The 20,574-nt window shown below is 45.1% G+C and overlaps 1 protein-coding gene across 1 annotated transcript in view; it reads left to right on the top strand.

The window, feature by feature from the left end:
* ARHGAP32 (Rho GTPase activating protein 32) overlaps positions 1–20,574 on the top strand; it is a 229,760-nt gene that overhangs the window by 78,941 nt on the left and 130,245 nt on the right. The window contains exon 2 of the mRNA XM_041414024.1: positions 11,367–11,475. Coding sequence (XP_041269958.1) covers positions 11,368–11,475 — 108 coding nt within the window. The 5' untranslated portion in view covers position 11,367. The remainder of the gene's footprint in view (positions 1–11,366; positions 11,476–20,574) is intronic.

Raw genomic sequence — 20,574 nt, 5'->3', positions numbered from 1 at the left:
GTTAGTAGGAGGAGACACAGGCTGGGAGCAGGGCAGGATCCTGGGTCTGGTTTAGCAGCTGGATCTAGTGAGTGGCATCCTGCCTGGGAGCTGGAATTACATGATCCTTAAGGTTCCCCCCAGCCCAGACCTTCTAGGATTCTCTGAGGTGCAGAGGATTCTTTATGGCTCACGGGGCAGGAGGTGGCCCAGGTCAGAAGGAGGTCCCTGAGGTGATGATGTCCCTCATGACCTCTCTGTGCAGCCACAGCTGTGCAGGTGACCCAAAGTGCTGCTGTGGCTGCCCCAGGGTCCCCACCCTGGAGCTCTGAGCAGCCCACAGCAGCTCCCGGGGCCTGGCAGCTCTCCTGGCCCAGCACAACGCCAGCCCTGTGTGGAATGGGTTCACTTTTCCTGCAGGGCAGTGTCTGTAGAGATGGGCAAGCCCCTCTGCTAGGCATCAGGTGGAGATGGGAGCTGCTCCCTGTGGGAACACGGCCAGGGCTGTGTCCCTGGAGCCTGCTGGAGGTGCTGGCTCTGAGCTCTTTGGGGGTGCTGCTCTCTGCAGCCCAGAGATTCCCTGCTCAGTGATCCTAGTCAGTCCTTCTGTGCGTATTGTGCTGCTTTCTCTTCTCATTTTCTCCTCTTTGGAAGGAATTAGTAAAGTAATGAGTGAAGAGGAGGTGTTGCATAAACTCTCCATGCTCAGAGGCACAGGTTGGGAAAGGGCAGAGCTCCCCTCCTGAGCCTTCTCTGAGAGAGCCTTCTCATATTCCTCAGGAGAGTGCCCTGAGTGCCTGCTGGGAGCTGGGCTGGCTCTTGTCTTTGCTCCATCAGGATACAGCATCTCATGGCAAGGAGTGGGAGAGAGCGGGATGTGATCCCCTGCATGGGGGGGTATTGTTCTCCTTGAGCCTCGATTCTTCTTCCTCCAGGCCCTGATAAGACATTTGATAACTCCTTATGTGATGGACTGGGAAATGGAAGTTATTTCCTACTTTAGGGCCAGTCTTCCTCAGAAACACTGGACAACTTACATGATCTGTCAGTTACTTTGGTTTTTGGAAAATGGGTGAAGATACTCTACATGCCTCTTGCCTGCTTTGATGTAGGCAGTCCTTGCATTGATGTTTTTGGTCTCCTGGCGTATCCAAGTACAGCTTTCAGCATAACTGGAGTCACTGTTTATTATCAGAAGTCCATGTAACCAGGTTGCACCTGGTGTTTCAGTGCTGTGCTCCTCTGAGCAGCTTTAGAGTTAAGGTTTGGGTTTATGATGTACCATTTTTCAGTCTCCCCTCCAAAAAGAAAAATACATCTAAATTAGTCTGAAGGCTTGACTAATTATTCTTTCTGTATTCATCTGTGAGGCAGCAGGAAACCAAGCAGCAGGGTTTCCATTGAGAGCAGCCGTGTGTGCCAGCTTGGCTGCCTTTGTCCCACACTGCTGTGGGTGTTGAGGGGAGAAGGGACAGTAGTGGCTGCAGCTGGACCCTTGAGAGCCAGGCAAGGGAGAGCGAGGAGCTCTTTCCTGGTTATTGAGGGTTTTATTATTCACTGAAAGTGCTAATTAACAATTGTAAATTATTCCAAAAGCCAAAGTAAATGTGTTCCTAGTTGTTAGAGACTTCATCAGTGCTGGGTGTGTTGTCACTGAAGGGAAATGTCCTCAGAGACACTGCAGGAGGGTTTGACCGCTGTGCCCCCGAAGGTCTGCGGCTCTCAGGCACTGCTTCTCCCTGTCCCCCCTGTGTCTCTGCCCCCCTCCCACTTCCATCTTCCCATTCCCTGCTTCAGAAATGCCTGTGCAGGGGGGTGGCAGGGCAGGTCTGTCCCAGTGCTCTGGGAGCCCAGGGAATCACGAATGGCTTGGATTCACGGCTGTGCTGTCGAGAATTAATTACTGTGTGGCTTTGCACATTCCCTGCCTGTGTGACCCCCACCTGCTTAAATCTGTCTTTGATGATGACTTGCTGCAGTTGGAGGCCTCCATTGAATTCCATTTAGCTGGTCAGGAGCTATCCAGTAGGAGCAGTAATAGTGAAATATATAAGTAGTGATTTCTAGATGGAGAGAGGACTGAGCAGCCTCCTGTTTGCTTTTGATACCACTCAAGTGCAGTGATAATAGGAGGGTAGGAGGAGGGCTGTTGTAAATATGATGCAAGGACCACCCATCATTTAAGACTATTTATTTAAGTCAGAGTGACTGAGCTACTCTTTATTTATTTGCTTATGCTTATCTTTTATTATTTGTTCAGCTATTCAGGTTCTGGTGTCCCAGAGTTCATTTCCATTCATTTCCTTGTAAGAATTCACTAGCGAGTCTGCTATGGGTGGATTTTTTCCCCTGGATTAACCACAGAGTGCCCCATAACCACATACACAGGCAGTTTGGATGTATTGGATGGATAGAAGGTGTGGGATGGATAGAAAGTGTAGCTCTGGGTGGGTTTCAGGCTCCATATAAATGTTTGAGTTGGAGAAAGGTTTCCCTGCTCAGCAGCTGTCTGACTGGGCAGGTTCTGAACATTGTTTCATGTTATGAACAGTTGTCATTTTACAACACATGGGGCTGACTGTAACTGATGAAGTGATTGCTCTTGATCATTCAGTGTGCTGAAAACATCATTTTCCAGGATGTGCTTCTTTGAGGGAAGAGTAAATTTGCTATGGCTTTGCATTGGGACTGAACTGCAAAGAAACCCCAGATGAGCCCAGATGTATGTCCTGGATTAGGTTTAGGTCATTCTGTACAATATGGGCTCTCCCTTAATGTGTGCTGCATTGGAATCAGCTGGGAGCAGGTGGGGTTTGTTCCTGCTTTGTGTGATGGTGAGGTCTGAAGGGTCCAGCCAGGGGCAGAACAGCACTTGCTGGGCATTGGAGAAGGGCTGGCTGGGAGAGAGCTTGGTTTTACCAAGACAAACAAAAAGAGATTGCAGAGGAAGTGCAGGGAACAGCTTCTGACTGAGAGCCTGGTGAGAGGTCCCTATTGGTGTCCCTTGGGTGAGGACAGGCAGCGAGGCTGAGCCCTGCTGTGGGATGTGGATCATTCCCACCACAGCCAGTGGGGGTGGGAAGGGCTCCAAGGCAGGACATCGCTCTGGCCCACGAGGAACCTTTGCTGACGTGCCCAAGTTCAGACTCCTCGGTGAAGCAGGAGGACAGGAGCATCATCTTTTCCCATCACCCTTCTGTGTTCCAACTTTAGAGTTGCTTGTAGCAGTTTATTAATGGTAAATATGAGGTTCATGCCCTTTTCCCTAGAGGTATTTTTTTTTATTACTTTTATACTTGTTCCTGAGTCAAACAAAAGAAATCCAAGCCAGGGCTCAGAGATTCTGATTGTTCAGTGATTTCCTAATTATTTTTCTCATCCTGGGCAAAGTTATGAGAGAAACCTATTCCTGAGGAATTTTTTTATTGACTAGTCACTGTGTTCTTCTGAAAGAAAATGCCGAGCACCTACTAAAATACCATCTTTTATGTGTTGCCAAATAAAAGAGCTGGTTTGTTCAGTAATACCTATGCAAAAGCATGAGGATTCTGTGATTATTTTTATAAAGCTTTTTAATAACTAAGAACATGTCTCTGAGCTTGCAAAAGCCAAATATTCCAATAACTTACTCTTTTCATGAAGTGCTTAAAGGAATGCCAGTTATGCAAAACCTGGATGCAGATTCTTACAGCCCAGTTGCACAAAGCTCTTAGTTCCATGTTCCATTCCCTTCCAGAACATGGAGTGCATCTCTCTGTACTCACTTATGTACTTGGAGATGGATGGTACTGAGCTGAGACATAAAACAACCAGGTGAGACAAGAGGCTGCCAAAACCATGGTGGAGGGGTAGGACAGACTAAAGTGAGTCTATTGCTTTTTTCTGCTTTCAGATGTAGAGATTTACTGATGGTGGTTTGGGGTTGACTTTACTGTGTACCTACAGAACTGTGCTTGGAGGAAAGGAAACAATCAGAAGGTTTGTTTATAGTACAGTGTTGGCTTCTCCTCTTCCATCCTCCTTCCCTTCCTTGATGGATGGGAGAAATTTTCAGTTGTTTGGTACCTTGGAACCCACCCAGTAGTGCCAAGGTCCTGCTGGGACAACCCTTTGACTATGTGAGAGCATAGGCAGTGCCCTCAAGCTCTGGAATCACAAAATCTTGGACTGATTTGGGTGGGAAGGGACCTCAAAGCCCATCTCATCCCACCTCTGCCATGGGCAGGGACATCTTCCACTCTCCCAGGGTGCTCCAAGCCCCCTCCAACCTTGGGCACTGCCTTGGGCACTGCCAGGGGTTCAGGGGCAGCCACAGCTGCTCTGGGCACCCTGTGCCAGTGTAAGCCTCAAAGAAAAGAACTACTTACAAATATCTGATCTAAAGTTACCCTTTTTCAGTTTAAAGATGTGTTCCCCCTGGGTTTGGGGGCTTTGTTTATGCAGTGAGGGTTAGGAGGGGTTGGGAGATGCTCAGTGTCAGGGACACCAAGAAGTCAGTTTGGAATAAAAAGCTGATTCCCAAGGTGAGAGAGGCTGCCTGTGGTACCTGGAGATGCCTTTTTTTTTGCTAAAAGGGGAACTGCCCTGCCCAGACTTGCCCATTTGCCCACAGGTTTTAAATTCCAGGTAATCTTGTCTTGTTTGTGCAACTTTTCTTTGACAGCTCTGAAAATGTGGTTTAAATGCTCTTGTAAGTGAATAAACAAGACAATTTGGAAGTCTGAAACCACAGTAAAGCCCTTGAGCAAAGATAATTGTCTGACTATATTGGAGCTTATATTTAAGCATGGCCAGAGAGCTGGAGCAGGGCAGGAAACCAATATGTTAATTAATCTCTGCAGTGTCACTGGCCTTGTCTGCCTCCCTCTGCAGAAGAACATACACAGTGGAAGGGCTGTCATGTCCACTCTGGCATTTTAAAAATTAATCAAGTGATAGTTCTGATTGCAAAGAGATCTTTATTTAAAACTTCCTATATCTAATTTTAAAAAAGTTTTTCTAACTTTTCTAAGAAGAGAAGTTAATGAAAAAAAAAACCCCAAACCCCCACATTCCTTCCTTAGAGAAAAAGATTTCAGGCAGCTGAGAATCTCATTTCACAGGTAGAGATGGACATCAAATTGGAAGTGATTATTTTCTTTAAAAAAATAATCTTTGTAGGAATAGAAACCCCAGAACTACAAGTTTGTGTGAGGTGGTTTGTGGTGACCAATTGCCTTCTGTAGCTGAATGTCAGTAATTGGTATTGGGGATCCCATGAGCCCTTCCACATCACCCTATTGCATTGGTGATCTCAGGCTCCCTGGGCATAGGTATGCCATGAATTTGGAATTTGAACATGGAGAAAAACAGGACATTTGGTATTTTAAATATTTTTAAATTACCTTTGTGGCTGTAACTAACGTAGTTAATTTTTGAAAGCCGTCACAACCAGTAAAATGGGATTTCATTGTAACAGTGCTGATCCTGCTTGGACCTCTATTCCCATGGTTTAGAGTTTCCCAGCCTCCTTTATTTGGGCACATGGATAGATCTGCCAGGGAAGCCTGCATTCCATGAGAAGGGCACATGAACTAAAGAGCTCCACAGCACAGTGAGCTTGTTTTAATTTTTTTACTCCAGCTGCTCGCAGTTGCAGTTCTGAGACCCTCACATATCCACATCCTCCAGGCTGAAACCCACTGAGCTCAGCTCAGAACCAGGCAATAAATAAATGCATCATATGAGTAGCCCTGGAGCACCCAGAGTGCAGAGGAATCCAGTTTGCTCTGTGCTGATATTGGAATGACGTTTCATTCCAGTGATTTTTAGATATCCTCTTATTGTAATATACTGTTACTCTCCTGATTTTCCTTGTGCTGTGCCTTCCCAGCTAATTGGATTTTGGCTCTCCTGTGATGAACTTCCATCAAAAGTGGCAATTACAGCTTTCAACATTGTCCAATCAATCAGAGCAACCCTTTAGTTGTGCCAGGTTCTCGCTCTGTGGCCAAGGATTGGGCACAATCCATTTGGCATTATTTATGAGGTGGGCTTGGAGCTGCCCTTGCCAGGCTTTTCCAGCTTCGTATTGTGTGATCCTGGAGTCAGACTTCAGAAATCTTGTTTTATATAATACAGATGGACATAATGTAATCAGGGAGGTGTTGACAAAGCTGATTTGAAACATGCGAAATTAAATCCTCATCAGGTCAGCACTGTCAGCCTGCAGTTCCCATCTCCTCTTTCATTTTCCCTGGGGCTTGTCTGAGAGCAGAGCTATCTCTGCTTTCCATATTGTGTGATTATTTTCTCCCTTTCCACTGTATTAGCTTTAATTTCATGGACACAGAGTTTACTTGGAAAATTGGGCTGAGAGGGCTATTTGGTATTTTCCCCATCTCCCTAATGTAATTTCCTAATTTTTGTGTGTGTTTGTGGTAGAAGTCTGAGGTCAGAAGTGAAGTTACATCAGGGTTTCTCTCGTGATTCCAACTTCTTGCCCAAGTGTTTATAAACTTTGGGTCAAATCTCAGTTCATGTTTAATAATTTTTCTTCCTTTCCTGGTGGCAGTGAGTAGCTCATGAGATGTGAAAAGTTGACTTAATTCTGCTGTCATATATTGTAGAGTGACACCCACAGCACTTCACATCTTGATTGACTTGTTTTAAACCTTCTGAAGCAGAGTTTTCAAGGTATTTCTCTGTTGATTCACTGCTGGATTATGTTTCCAAACTGTGATTGAGAGTAATGGGATCAAAACTCTACTTGTTACATTTGGAAAGACAGGGATGCTCCACCCAGGCTAGGATGGGTTATTTTTTGCCTTTTGTGCAAGTTATTTGAACAAAACAAATGTGAGATGTTATCAGATAGTGTTTGAAGCTCGTTGGTTTTCAATCTCAGTTGGTGTCAGCACAGGCCTTAATGAAACTGTAGCCTTTGAGGTAAAATTTATATCTTGGGAAGCATCACTTTCTGCAGAGCTCTAAATCCTCTTGAATTGTTGGTTCTGTAGGGCAGAGCTGTGCTTTTCCATCAGGGGAACAATCTTCAGGCACAACAACAGTGTGATAGAAGTAATAAATAAACCAATAAATCAGTTCTCATGGGCTCTCACCTCTCAGCTGGAGGTCAGGAAGAAAAGTCACTGGTGGGGGGAGCAGCCAGGAGAAGCTGCAGTGCCTGATGTCCCCAAGGAGGAGAACAGCTCTAAATCATATTTGGCATTTAATCTAAGGAGTCCATTGCCTGTCCAGCTGGGATGGGGCAGGCAGAGAAATGACTCTGACCTGAGCCTGGCGGGGCTCTCACACCATCAGCACCTGAGGAAGGAATTTGTCACCATCTTGTGTCCTGCCATGAACTGGGGTGTCACATGGCACCAAAGCCACAACAATTGTGTTTCTCCTCTGCTGTGGCACTGGGGGTGTGCCAAAGAACCTGAGTAATGGGAACACTCTTGTAGGGGTCCCACAATGTTTTAAGAGTTCTGTTCTTGTTTGACTTGAGGAGCTCTTTCCACAACCCCCCTTTTTGTGATTCTGCCTCTCTTATGCAAACAGAAATGTGAAAATATGTTGGATTTGTGGATGTGAGACTCCCTCAAAGCCATAGGGGAGGTTCTCATCTAGTGAAAGGTGTATTTAAAATTTACAGTATTATAAACAGGCAGTAACTGTAAAGTTTAGGGACGTCAAGCTGAATATTCATCTATTTAATACAAAGTTTACATTTACTTGAGATGAAGTTTACTTAATACAAATCACCCTACAGATGTCCTGTAGGTTTTTCTGGCCTGTGACACAGCTCGGTGTGAACAGGCAAGACTTGATGCTTGCATAAGGCACCAGAGGGTTTCAATTCCTGATAGGACACAGAAATACCATAAATAAGGGGAGCAGCTGGCTGGATTTGAGAAGGAGGAAAAGGACATGAGATGTTTTCTCGACACAATTGTGTCATGTACAAATATATAAGTTCTAACTCAATTAATCAACTTGACCTACCAGAGAACTTCCAAAAGGGTGGGTGTGAAAGTGGGCAGGGCCTTTTGTGAAATGTCCTGTAAACATTTGTTCCAGTACATTTGGTTCTCAATTTACAATGAAGAAGGGTTCATTCATCTGCAGGGGAATTGCTTAATGGCTTCTGTACACCAGAACTTTTATTAATATAACAGTGTCACATTTCATTGCAAGGGCAGAGCTGCTGAGAGGTTGAGGAAGTGGCATTTTAAATAAAATTCTATTTCTATTCTAATGGCCAGAATTAAATTTTGTAGTGACTTCTCACTCATTTACATCTGCCCCAAATGTATATACCCAAATGCAGCTGTTATAGAGCAGTTCTTTAGCTGGTTTGGCCTTTAGTGTTTACAAGATCCATGTGTCGGTGTTTTGCGTGAGTGCTCCTGGGATTTGAGGTATTTTACTCTCCTGTGGAAAAGAATCCAGCTTGACATGTGTGGTGAATCAGACATATATATGTTGTGCTATTTATTTTATAAATTAAAATAATGTCAAATATACATAATGCACATGCATATAAAGATGTGTGAATGTGGTTATATCTAGAGATAATATTCCAGGCTTGTCTTGGGGTGAGGCCGGAGTTTTCCCTAGGCCAGCTGGGAGGAAAGCTCCTTCCCCAGCTGCTGCTCTGAGGTTTTACATGCCCAGAGGAAACATTGTGTGAAGGGGAGTGTGCTCAGAAGCTGCTTTTCTTCCTACTCTCCCTCCTTTCTGCCCCTACTCCTCTCCCTGTTTCATTGCTGCAAGTTCACAAAGTTGTTTTCCTTTCCATCCAGGCCACTGATGGGCAGGAAAATGCCACCAAACGTAATCCTTTAAGGACTAATATTACCTGCAGCATCTTCAGCCTTCCTTGCTCTCTGTCTCAGATGGCATTGAATTAAATAGTGGCTATTAAAAATTAATAAGGGTGCACGGATGGTTATCAAGTGCTGATAATTGTGTCAGAGAGAAAATCTTCAGTATCATTTCCAGTATTTCTGTGATGTTGTGACCAAGTTTGAATTTCCCTCAGCAGTAGAATAATCTGAATCTGGCAAAAGCTCAAAGAATTGACTGTTTTAAAGGCTAAATTTTGCATGTGGAGCTTTTCCAATTTGCAGTAAAAGTCCAGAACACCTTCACAGGATGAATAATGGCTCTGCATTTTGGCATCTCAGTGGGAAGGGTTTGTGAAGAGTTTATCATGGAAGTTTTATAGACATAGATTAAAGAAATGATGTGAGTTGATAGACTGGAGTGTGTTAAAGAGCTGGGTGCTGTGACATCCATGTTGATCCAGTGTGGGGGTACAGACCCTGCACATGAGCCTGATTCCCAGGATTATTTAAAATAGGATGTACCATCCTCTGCACTCACTCTCACCACTGCAGCCAGCACGTTTCAGAGCAGAAGTCTGGCAGGAATTGCCAGAAGCCTTAGAAGCTGTGTAGTGAATCCATTTGTACTCTCAAGTGCAGATAAAGATGTAAATACAGTCCCATTATTTTCAAGTCTTTAAATGAGGGTGCACTTTGATTGCTTTAACTGCTGGAGAAGGTCGTCTTGATCACATCACCCTTCCTTCCACTCCATCACCTCAGGGAATTAGACTGAACTTGCTGTGTGAATTTGTGTAGAATCTTTTTATTCAGCTGCAATGTGGTCAAACCCCAACATGTAGAAATCTTCAGGAAAACTGTATTGAGCCTTTTTCAAAATCATGACATTGATTAAAAATTTTGAGGTTTTTTTGGAGTTTTTTTGTTTTTGTTTTTGTTTTGGTTTCGGTTTTGTTGTTGTTGTTGATTTCTTGTTTCTGAGTTGCCAAATTGGTTTCCTCTGCTTTAAGTTAAGTGGGAAACCTCTCCCGTGGTGGATCTGGAGCTGTGAAGCCAGGTCTCCTCCTCTTGATGTGCAAAGGAAAATTGAAGCAGCAAATTTTTAGTCTTTCAACCCCCAAATTCTTTCAAACATCTATTGCAAAGGTGAGGGTCTCCTTTCTGCGGCTGACATTTCACCTCTGTCTTCTAAATCATGGTGTTTTCCTGCAGATTTTTTTCCAGCTCTCTGCAGCTTTCCCCAGGCAGGTGCATTTCTTCCCTCCTGAGGACAGGAGGACAGTGGGTGATGCTGGGAGTGGGAATGGCACACAGATCCCACAGTGAGCAGCATTTCCTGGGGCATTGTTACTTTCGGTTTTGAGGCTCATTTTCTCAGGGATGTGTTTTTTATTGGAGCAGAAATACGATCACGAAGCTGGGGATGAAATGATACAGGCTGTAATTCCTAACCCAGCTGTGCCATTAACTGCAGTGTTAATTACTTCATCCTTAACCCTCTTGGAGAGAACAAAGCAGAGTTAAATGATTTGGCCCAGTGTCAAGCAGCATGTTGGGGTTTCAGAACTTCACATCTTGGATCTGAAGCAAAGGAGTTTTATTAACTGGCTTTCACCAGGCATGTTTCAGTCAAGTGGTGCATAAATCAGTAGGGTTAGAAACCAGCCCTTCTTGCCTGTGCCTTTCCACTGCTGATTATCAAAATGCTTATCCTAAATACATAAGTGGTGATCTATTAAGGGAATAAAAGCCTGCCTGAATATGATGTTTAATGAAACTGGAATGGGTGATACCAGACTTTGAACAGGCCTTCGGTACTTCAAGTCTACGCCATAATCTCTGCAAAGGCACATTTATGCAAACAGAAAGTGAAAAAAAAATACATATCTGCAGAGTGCTGTCATGTAGAAGGACTGAGGAGCTTTTGTGAATTCTTTCTCAGTTTTCATTTTGAGCCTCTGATCTCTGTGTAGGCTTGGAATAACCTTCACAGGGTGTTTGGAAGATGGCTCCTTATCGGAGCAAAAGTTTTGCCTGGTCACATCAGGCTGATTTGAGGTGCTCACTCTTCAGGTAAAATCAGGAAGGGATGAGAGCTGATGGATCAGGCCTTGGGATGTGGAGTCAGACTAAGATTTGGAAGCTGTTTATCCCCATTTCAGGCAAAACCTCCTGAAAGGAGGAGGAATCAAATGTGTGTATTTCTCCGTACAAATGTGTGTTTCTCTTGCTGTTTGCCTGGGCAGTAGGAGCCATTTTTCTGAAGTGGACTGAAAATCACTCCTCTGCATTTTTCTCTGTTGTGAGACTTGCCAATTGTGCAGTGATTAAACAAAATTATCTACTGATTGCTTAGGAAGTGCAGATTTCTCTCCACCAAATTTACACTCTTGTCCTGCTTGTATAATGAGGAAGTGGGAGAAACTCAGGAGTCTGTGGGATTTCTGGATGTGTAAAATCATTTTATGTTGTCACATAACTGAACACTGTAACAAACTGGGTGTGAGATTACCTAGGAGTTGTCAGTGAATATCCAACTTCTGTCCTTTGCAGAATGATGAAGTCCTCTGTCCACGCAGAAGAAGATGACTTTGTCCCAGAGCTGCAGAGGAGCATCCATCCCAGGGAGAGGCCAGACTGGGAGGAGACGCTCAGCGCCATGGTAAACACCTGAGCTACATCTTCTCTTCCCATTATTTCCCCTTCTGAACACTCTGCTCCTCTGTTCCATTTATACTCCCTAAGTTTCAGCTTTTTAAGTGGATTGCACAATACTTTGAACAAGGCCAAAATGCTTCCCTTCCTCTGGCAGTTTGTCAAGGAGAGGGAAGGAGCTTTCACAATGCTTCTGCCCTATTAATACGTGCCCCAAAGCAGGTCTTGTAACCAATTAAAAGGTCCATAATGTCACAACAATTTTCAGTCTGCATTAACCTCTTTTTCAGCAAGACTTCTGAGCATGAAGGGAACTTCTTGTAAAAACATGCTCTTTGAAGCGTGCAGCATTGTGAAGGAATGAGATTTTAGCAAAATGCTGGCTAAGTCTACATGAATAAAACCTTAGCCCGAGAGCAAACCTGCCATCAGAGGGACCGGAGGTGCAGAAAAGCACGCACAAAGGTGCTGTTATCATCTCAGAGAAGGCACTCATGTGGGCAGTGGGCTACAGACAACTGGATTACCTTAATATAAATGGGGGTTTTTGAAGCTACAGTTTCTCTGGGCACTCTGTGCCAGGGCCTCACCACCCTCACAGGGAAGAATTCCTTCCCAGTATCCCATCCTACCCTGCCCTCAGCAGTGGGAAGCCATTCCCCCTTGTCCTGTCACCCTCTGCCTGTATAAAGTCTCTCACCCACCTATTTATGAGCCCCTTCAGGCCCTGCCAGGGGCTCTGAGCTCTCCCTGGAGCCTTCTCTTCTCCAGGTGAGCACTCCCAGCCTGTAAATTTTTGCACTTTTCACTTTGTAATTTTTTTCTTTCCTCGTGTGTGGCTGTTTTTGCCTTCTCTTCACCTTGGCCACAGTTGGGAGCAGTGTCTGTTCCCATCAGTGTTGCTCAGGCAGCAGCACCTGCTCCCAGCTCGGAGCTTCCCACACCCTGGAGTCTGGTGGGAGTCACTGTGTGACACCTCACTGCTGTCTGTGACCTCCAGGTGTGTCTCAGAGCTGTCAGGCTGTAATTCAGTGTGCTCACCTGTGACACAGGTTTCCTGGCATATCTCATTAGTGTTGTTTTTTTTCTCCTGGTTGATTTGCAGTGAAAGCAATGTTCACCTGCTTGAGGCTGTTGTGCTCATGAACATTGCTCAGTGTTTATTTTACCCTGCATCATGCTCCTCTCACTGCCCAATTAAATCACTTTTTGGAACGTGCCCTCATGCACAGCTCTGTGCCAGCAATGCCAAAACTGACTGGTCCAGTGGAGAAGAGATTTAGAGGATGATAAACAGGGAAATTCCCAGCTGGAATTGCTGCACAGTGACTTGGTGTGATGAAGGACAGTAAAGCTGCTGAACCTGTATTTAAAGTGGCTGGATTTGTGCTCACAGGATTGGTTTCACCTCAGGGTCCTCTTAATACAGTGTGAAGAGGAGGGAGAAAAACTGCTCTTGTTTGTGTTTACTGTGTTGAGTGAATCAAATTTCAACTTCCCTTACCTCCAGTCAGGGGCAATATTCAGATGTAAATATTTGCAGGACCTTGTTCAGCACTGACAGTGTTCTCTGTTTAACCAGCATATCTTCAATATTCTGCCTTTTCCCTGATCATTTGAAGCCTGAGGTTTCTTCCTTCACTCTGTTCCTTCACTTTACATTTTTAGCAGCCTCTGCTTCTGCCTTGTCCCGGAGATTGCTCTTTCCATGGTATGTGACTGTCTCAGAGTGCCACAGTACATCTAATTTTTGGTTAGTGGTCATTGAAGATGCAGATTTTAGGTTTTGTTGCTGCTTGAAGTCCCAGCCCCCAGGGAGTGAAGGATGCAGGGTTGGAGAAGTTGTTCCCTCCATTGGTTCCCCTGGCTGCTGTGGAGCCCTGACAGGCACCAGGCTTTGTCACCTCATATGAATTTCACCTTCTCCCAGGTGGGCAAAGGCTGAGACAAGGGACACTGGAGAGCTGGGGGAGTCCTGGCACTTGTCTCCTGAACTTTGCCTTGTTACATGTTTTTATTCAGAAAAGTCAATTTATGCATTCACAGGTACATGAACAAGTCATCCCTACTCTTCCTTCCCAGTTTTATCCATAATATTTTCCAAGGGCTTATTACTAATTTAGAAAAGTGCTTTGTTTCCAGAGCTTTTTCTTAATAAGAAATAAACTGAAAGTCTTTGTAAATGTGTGGAGGTTGAATGTCCTCCTATACTGTAAATATAAGGTGACAGAAACTCTTTATTTTTAATGTTTCTGTCATTGCCAGTTCATTCTTGGTACCTGAGTAGCTTCAGTCCTTTGTTTGATGCAACTTCTTTTGTCTTCTTTAGTTTATTATTTATACTTTCATCTGCTTTTTAACATTGCTTGTTTTGTGTTTGTGGTTCAGCAGAAGGTCAAGTGATTCTGTGTTGGAAACCTGTTTGTTTGGGGGGAATCCCAGAACTGTGAAAAAATTCAGGTTGGAAGAGACTTTAAAGCCCATCCAGTTCCACCCAGTGCCATGGGCAGGGACACCTTCCACTACCCCAGGCTGCTCCAAGCCCTGCCCAGCCTGGCCCTGGGCACTGCCAGGGATGCAGAGACATCTCTGCCTCAGTATTTCTGGTGCAATTCTGTGTTGTGGGTGAGGTCCAGGCTGAAGGAGAGGCAGCCCTGGCTGGACAGAGTTCCCAGGAGCTGGGTAATGAGGCAGCTGCCTGTAACTCCTCAAGCATTGCTATATTTTGTACTCCCCCCAACTCATGCTCTGTATTTTTAGAATTTGGATGTATTAGACACAATTTTTCTGTCTCAGCCCCTAATTCCCACTGTGCTGCACCTGCTGGGTAACCTTCACACATCCTGGGATTTCTGCCTCTGCTCCACTTCGGAAAATGCAGTTGATGATATTGACTTTCTTCATAGAACACTTCTGAGTTCTGGAGCTGCAAAGCCCTGTGTGAGCCAAGGAAAATTGCATTTTATGGATTTTCTAACATTTCTCCAAGACAGTAATGTTATTTTAAAGGAAAGGGGTATCTTTTCCTTGTCAGGCCCTGCTGAGTGCTCTGTTTCTGAGTTACAAGAAATGAAGTTGTGAAAGAGCCTTTATATAATATATCTCACATGAGCCTACAAAACAGCTGTCCCCAGCCTGCATTGACTTTAGCATAAATTGATATTTGTGCTTAATATTGCATTTACCACATGTTGCTGACCTCCTGAGTTCCTGCCTTCTCCTCTTCCTGAGTTCAGGGAGTTGCACTGTTTGAAAGCACTGAGCCCGTGGCTCTTCCCCCATCTGGCTGCTGTGCTTACAGACCCTCTGTTCCTGCCTTGTCTGAATTTTGTGGTGAAGCAGGATTAAAATGCTGAGATAAATACAGAAATCTTCATTTATGCACCCATTGCAAATGTGCTGACACAAAGAGGTGCCACGTGAGCTGCATTCCTCTGACACTGGAGATCAGGGGAATGCACTCAAAAAAGGACCTGGAGCTGCTGCAGCCAGTCCAGAGGAGGCCACGGAGCTGCTCCAGGGCTGCAGCCCGGAGCCAGGCTGGCAGAGCTGGGGGTGCTCACCTGGAGAGGAGAAGGCTCCAGGGAGAGCTCAGAGCCCCTGCCAGGGCCTGAAGGGGCTCCAGGAGAGCTGGAGAGGGACTGGGGACAAGGCATGGAGGGACAGGACACAGGGAATGGCTTCCACTGCCAGAGGGCAGGGTAGGATGGGATATTGGGCAGGAATTGTTCCCTGTGAGGGTGGGCAGGCCCAGGGTGCCCAGAGCAGCTGTGGCTGCCCCTGGATCCCTGGCAGTGCCCAAGGCCAGGCTGGATGGGGTTTGGAGTGACCTGGGCCAGTGGAAGGTGTCCCTGCCATGGCAGGATGGGAGGAGATGAGCTTTAAGATCCCTTCCAACTCATGTCTTTCTGTGATTGTCTGTGTGCTTCTGAAGAAGTCACTTTTCCTGCACTTCTCCAATTCCTTCAGCTTTGGAAATGTTCAGAATACGAGAATATGAGTCTCCAAGCCCATGGAAGGTTTATTGTCCCCCTGGTGCACCTCTGGCTGGGATCTCATGGGATCTGGGATTCTGCTGACCGTAGCAGGGCCAAGAGGTGACAGCAGGGGTCAGGTGTTACTTGTGTGGAATCAGGGTGCTACAAAAGGGGAATCTCTAAATTAAGGTGGAAGACTCTCTGAATTTGACCAGTGCCAAGAGGCAGCAGCTGCAGTTGGTACCCATCATTTTAGGCTTTTGCTGTTGGAATTTTCTTAGGAGAAATACAAGCTTATAAATGCTTTAGAAAGGCACAGGGTTAGAGCCTGTCCTATGAAGTCCCTGGAATAATCCTAGTTCTTAGGTCAGAGGGCTTCTGAGATCCGTAGTATTTTCAGCATTTGATGCCAGATAGGGAAGGTTCCATGGCTTGTGAAGGTAATAAAGGCTTTTTAATGAGACCTCAATATATCACTGTTAAATCTGGGACATGACTGAGGAGGAAACTATTTTTAAATGCAATTATGAATGTGTGCAGAGATTAGTGCATTGTAAGGGTTTAAAGAAAGATTTTTATGTCCTTAGTATTTGTTTCTCATTCTTTGTACATCACTTGGCCAGTGCTGCCCGAGGTCTTGAGTGGGGCTTCTGCAAGAATAGATGCCAAAAATAGAATACAAGGGGCTTCTTTTTTAATTAGTGTTGGTTCATTGGTTGGTTTTTAATTCACAGAACATCAGGCCTGTTTCTGCTGCAGACTAACCTCCAGGAGTTGTGGAAAAATCTGCATAAAAAGAGAATGTGGTAAATCTATTTGCTTGGCCTTGTAAGCTGTAGTGATTTCCAAACAGTGGTTTACTGAAATGATCTAATTTTAGCTTCTGAAATATGTAGATATAATACTTTTAAACATGCTAAAATTGATATTTTGGATTTTTTTCCCCGTGTCTGTTAATGCTTTGTATATGTGTGAACCAACACTGGAATTTTACAGCTGAGGATGTGGTTGAGAGCTCTGAAGTCACTGACAGAGTTTTGCCAGGCTGATCCTCTTCTCAGATGGGTTCCACATCATGAAGAAAATTTCTTGGGGAAAAATGTGCTTTTGAACTCCGAGTGCCCAGCTGCAAGTTCTTTTTAAAAGCCTAAAGTTTTAAGCTCTCAAGTGCAAGGGGAAGTTTTAGGAGATAAGAAGCTGGAATTGTGGGGCTTTTCTGCTATCTTTTAAAGGGCTTGAACAAGTCAGTAGAAATGGACTTTAGAATCGTGGAATCTCCTGAGCTGGAAGGGACCCACAAGTCATTGAGTCCAACTTCTGGCCCTGAACAGGGAGGCAAAGGATCCCGACAATCCCACCCTGTGCTGAGGGTGTTTTCCCAATTCTCCATGAGCTCTGACAGCTTCACAGCCTGACTTAGGTGGTTCTCCACCTAAATGCTTCAGCATTTGTCTTCTGGCTCTAAGTCTGAGGGATCACTGCCTCAGTGCTATAGAAAATGTTACCTGTAGGTTTGGAGGTTGCTTTTGTGCTGCTGAAGGTCCTCGAGCACTTGACTTGCCTGGATTAGTGAGTCAGAGCTGTGTTAATCCTACAGGAACTGCAGTGTGTCTGTCTCCTGTGCCCAGCACTGGGCAGCATTTTCATGGAATTGCTGCAGCTCAGGCTGGGGAATAGGGATAACAGAGGGAAGGGTGGAATAGGAGTCCAGGAAGTGTGGACAGCATGGGCACTGATCTGACACAAATGTTTTGGGACAGGCCAGCACACCAGGCATCCATCAGGTGCAATAATATTTTGGTCAAAGCAGTTCTGGTTTGGCATTGCACCAGTAACCTGTTTCCTTTTCAATCCACATAACTTGCTTTTCCTTCTGACTGCTGCATGAATCTCACAGTATTTTCCCTCGTTAAGCTTTTGGCAAGGGTTTCTGTTGCTGTGTGAGGTTCTTTCTCTGCCTCTTGGTTAGAGGGGCCTTTTCATTTCACAGGCTGGCTCCCAGCACAGAGCTTGTCCCCGAGAATCTTCGGAAATTTGGGCAATCACTTAATTGGCACATTGGCTTCCATTTGGCTTTGCCAATTAAATAAGTTCAATTCATCCACAATGGATACTGTATTTTTGGCAGGAAGTATTAATTCATAGTAATCATTTAGTTTTCATGGGCAAGAGCAGCAATAGTTTCTGGTTACATTTAAAGCCTTGCCAGTGTGTGCACTCTGGTACTACAGTGGTGATCCAGGAGATCCAAATTATGTTTTGTAAATATCTGTTTGAAAGTCTGTTTCTGTACAGCAAAATGAAGCTACGGCGGGATCAGCAGCTTGTTGTGCACCATCATCACCAATTTTAATTCACCCTGTTTGTCATTGCCCAATTCTGGCTCAGCCAGGCTGCTGTTGCTGGTGGTGCTGTTCCTGTGGTGCTGGGGATGCTGCTGTTGCTGCTCCAAGTTATTCTCTACCCTGAGCTTTGGAGTCAAGATTACACTGTCATGACCCTCCACCTCTTTCCCTCCCACCCTGTTCCGAAGCTGGTCTCTTTCTATGCCTCTTTTGTTGTCAGATTACAGGAAATGCCACAGTTGTTCGAAATGTACTTATTTGGGAGATAAAACTTATAATTTATTTACTGTCAATCACTTTTCCCTAGTCCCAGCTGCTTAAAATAAGGTGAAACATTAAGGAAGGGAAAGAAGTCTCTGATTCATAAGTGGTTCATTTTAACTGGCTTTTTTTTTTTTTTTTTTTTTTTTTTTTTTTAAATCAGTGTCCATGTCTTCTTAGTTACCATAATGCAGGAAAGATGGAACAGTTTTTAAAGGGTATCAACAGTCTGCTCATCCATCTCCTTCCATTCCCCACCCCAATGTAAGTCCAAGAGACAGACAAATCATGTTAGAGTTTGTCTTTCTGAAGATTGTAGGCATTAATGTTTGGAGCTTTTTGCCATGATTCAGCCTTCTTAATTATAAAATGATGAATTATTCCCTGAAGATGTTGGTAATCATTAGCCTGACTTTTTTATTTAAGTCATTCCCTACATTTCTGCCTTGCTGCATTGTATTGGTCAATGCTGTGTTGATGTAAGGCTGCACATTGTTTTTGTGAGTTTTGATCAAATATTGTGGTTGCCAGGGCACAGATTATTCATGGAATCATGGAATGGTTTGGGTTGGAAGGAACCTTAGAGTATATCCAGTCCCACCCCTGCCATGGCAGGGACACCTTCCACTGTCCCAGGCTGCTCCAAGCCCCATCCAACCTGGCCTTGGACACTCCCAGGGATGGAGCAGCTACAACTGCTTTGGGCACCCTGTGCCAGGGCCTGCCCATCCTCACAGGGAACAATTCCTAATTCCCAATATCCCATCCATCCCTGTCCTCTGGCAGTGGGAGCCATTCCCTGTGTCCTGTCCCTCCATGCCTTGTCCCCAGTCCCTCTCCAGCTCTCCTGGAGCCCCTTCAGGCCCTGCCAGGGGCTCTGAGCTCTCCCTGGAGCCTTCTCCTCTCCAGGTGAGCACCCCCAGCTCTCCCAGCCTGGCTCCAGAGCAGAGAGGCTCCAGCCCTGGAGCAGCTCCATGGTCATCATTCACCTTCCCAGCTCTTGCAGCATCAAGTGTCCTGGTCTGACCTCCAGGTCGTTTCTGGAGAGGAGTGTCACCTCCCTTTTCCAGCTTGTGTCACCTTTTCTGGAGGGCATCAGGAGTGAGGAGTCATGCCCTGTGTGTGATCTCAGGCCCAGCTTTCCCCTCCCCTTGGGCAGAGTTAATGACTCTTCTGTTGTGTTGATCAGAAGGTTATGGACACTGTGTGGTATAAAGTGCATGCTAGAGGCAGACACATTCCTCACATTGCTGTGTTGTCACAGGGCTTTGGGCAGGGAATGCAGTGGATCCCAGTTTTGTGTTCATGCCGTTGGACACAGCTCTTCTCTATAAACAAAAGCTGAGCCCAGGTTGGCTTAACACACAGAAATATAAATTCCTGTTAATTGTCCCCTCTCAGATGCTGGGGTTGAATGTCAGGCTGCTGTTTTTTCCACCTTCCCCATCTTGCTGCTGCTGCACTGGGACAACTCCTGAGTTGCTAATCCGATTTATACCTATAACATAACATCACATTGTTATTTGCATAATCACTGGCTGTGGTCAGGGGACTTACCAGAGTTGGATTTGCTTGTTTGAGCCTGAATCTATCTCTGTTGTATTTTATGTGATGAGAAATTGCTTTCTACAATAACAACCCAAAGCTCCAATTGTCCTTTTATATCTAAGCCATAATTAGGATCCTCTCCTCCCTCTGTGCATCAAACAGTAGCTGGAATCTTTGGGGTCTTTTTTTTACCAACAAGAGGCTGGAATCAGAAGTATTGTTCTTGTTGGATGTTCTATTTTCTGTGGCTTTTCTCTGTAATTTATTTTGTAGGCTGTACAGAAGCAGGACTCTAACCCTGTCTGCCTTTCCCACGCATATTGTATGTGGGATTTTTGTTCTTAAAGAAAGTACATTCCTGAGCCACTCTGCCATTGTGTGAGGTTGTGTACTGTACCCTGCAGCTCCTGGGCCCAGGCCTTTGGGAATGGTAATCAGGTTTCACTATGGCAATGTCAGATCCAAACTTAGGGCTGTCAGAGAGTTATCATGCTAATGCTGCCCTCAGTAGCTGACCATTCACTTGTGCTTGGTTGCATCCCTTTCAGCCCTAAAACTTTGAATTCTGTGAAGGAAAACACAAATGTGAGACTGTTCTGCTGAAAATCCCCAGCACCCCTTGGGTGCCCTGGATTCATGTGCAGAGAATCAGGGAGAATTGGGTGTCTCTTTCAGGCTCACTTGGGAAATGTTGCCATGGCACAAACTCACGCTGCTGAGCAGAGGTGAATTTTGTGGCAGTGACAGCGGCAGTGCCAAAGGAGGTGCTCAGAGCTGCCAAGCTGCTTGTTCCATGTCTTGGATTCCACTTCAGTGGTTTTACATGGGAGCTGGAGAAGGTTTCACCTACATATCTGTGAGCTGCAGATCTTCATTTGAAAACAGAGCAGACAAATAGTTAAGAATTTGTTCTTTGCTCATTCCAGGCTGATCCTTTAAACTGTGGTAAATGGATGCCCTGGACTAACTCCTCTG

The sequence above is a fragment of the Onychostruthus taczanowskii genome, unplaced genomic scaffold (assembly GCF_017590055.1).
Source record: "Onychostruthus taczanowskii isolate IOZ18803 unplaced genomic scaffold, ASM1759005v1 scaffold43, whole genome shotgun sequence".
NCBI classification, from domain to species: Eukaryota; Metazoa; Chordata; class Aves; order Passeriformes; family Passeridae; genus Onychostruthus; species Onychostruthus taczanowskii.
The sequence above is the reverse complement of the archived record's forward strand: the minus strand, read 5'-3'. Positions and strand labels throughout refer to the sequence as shown.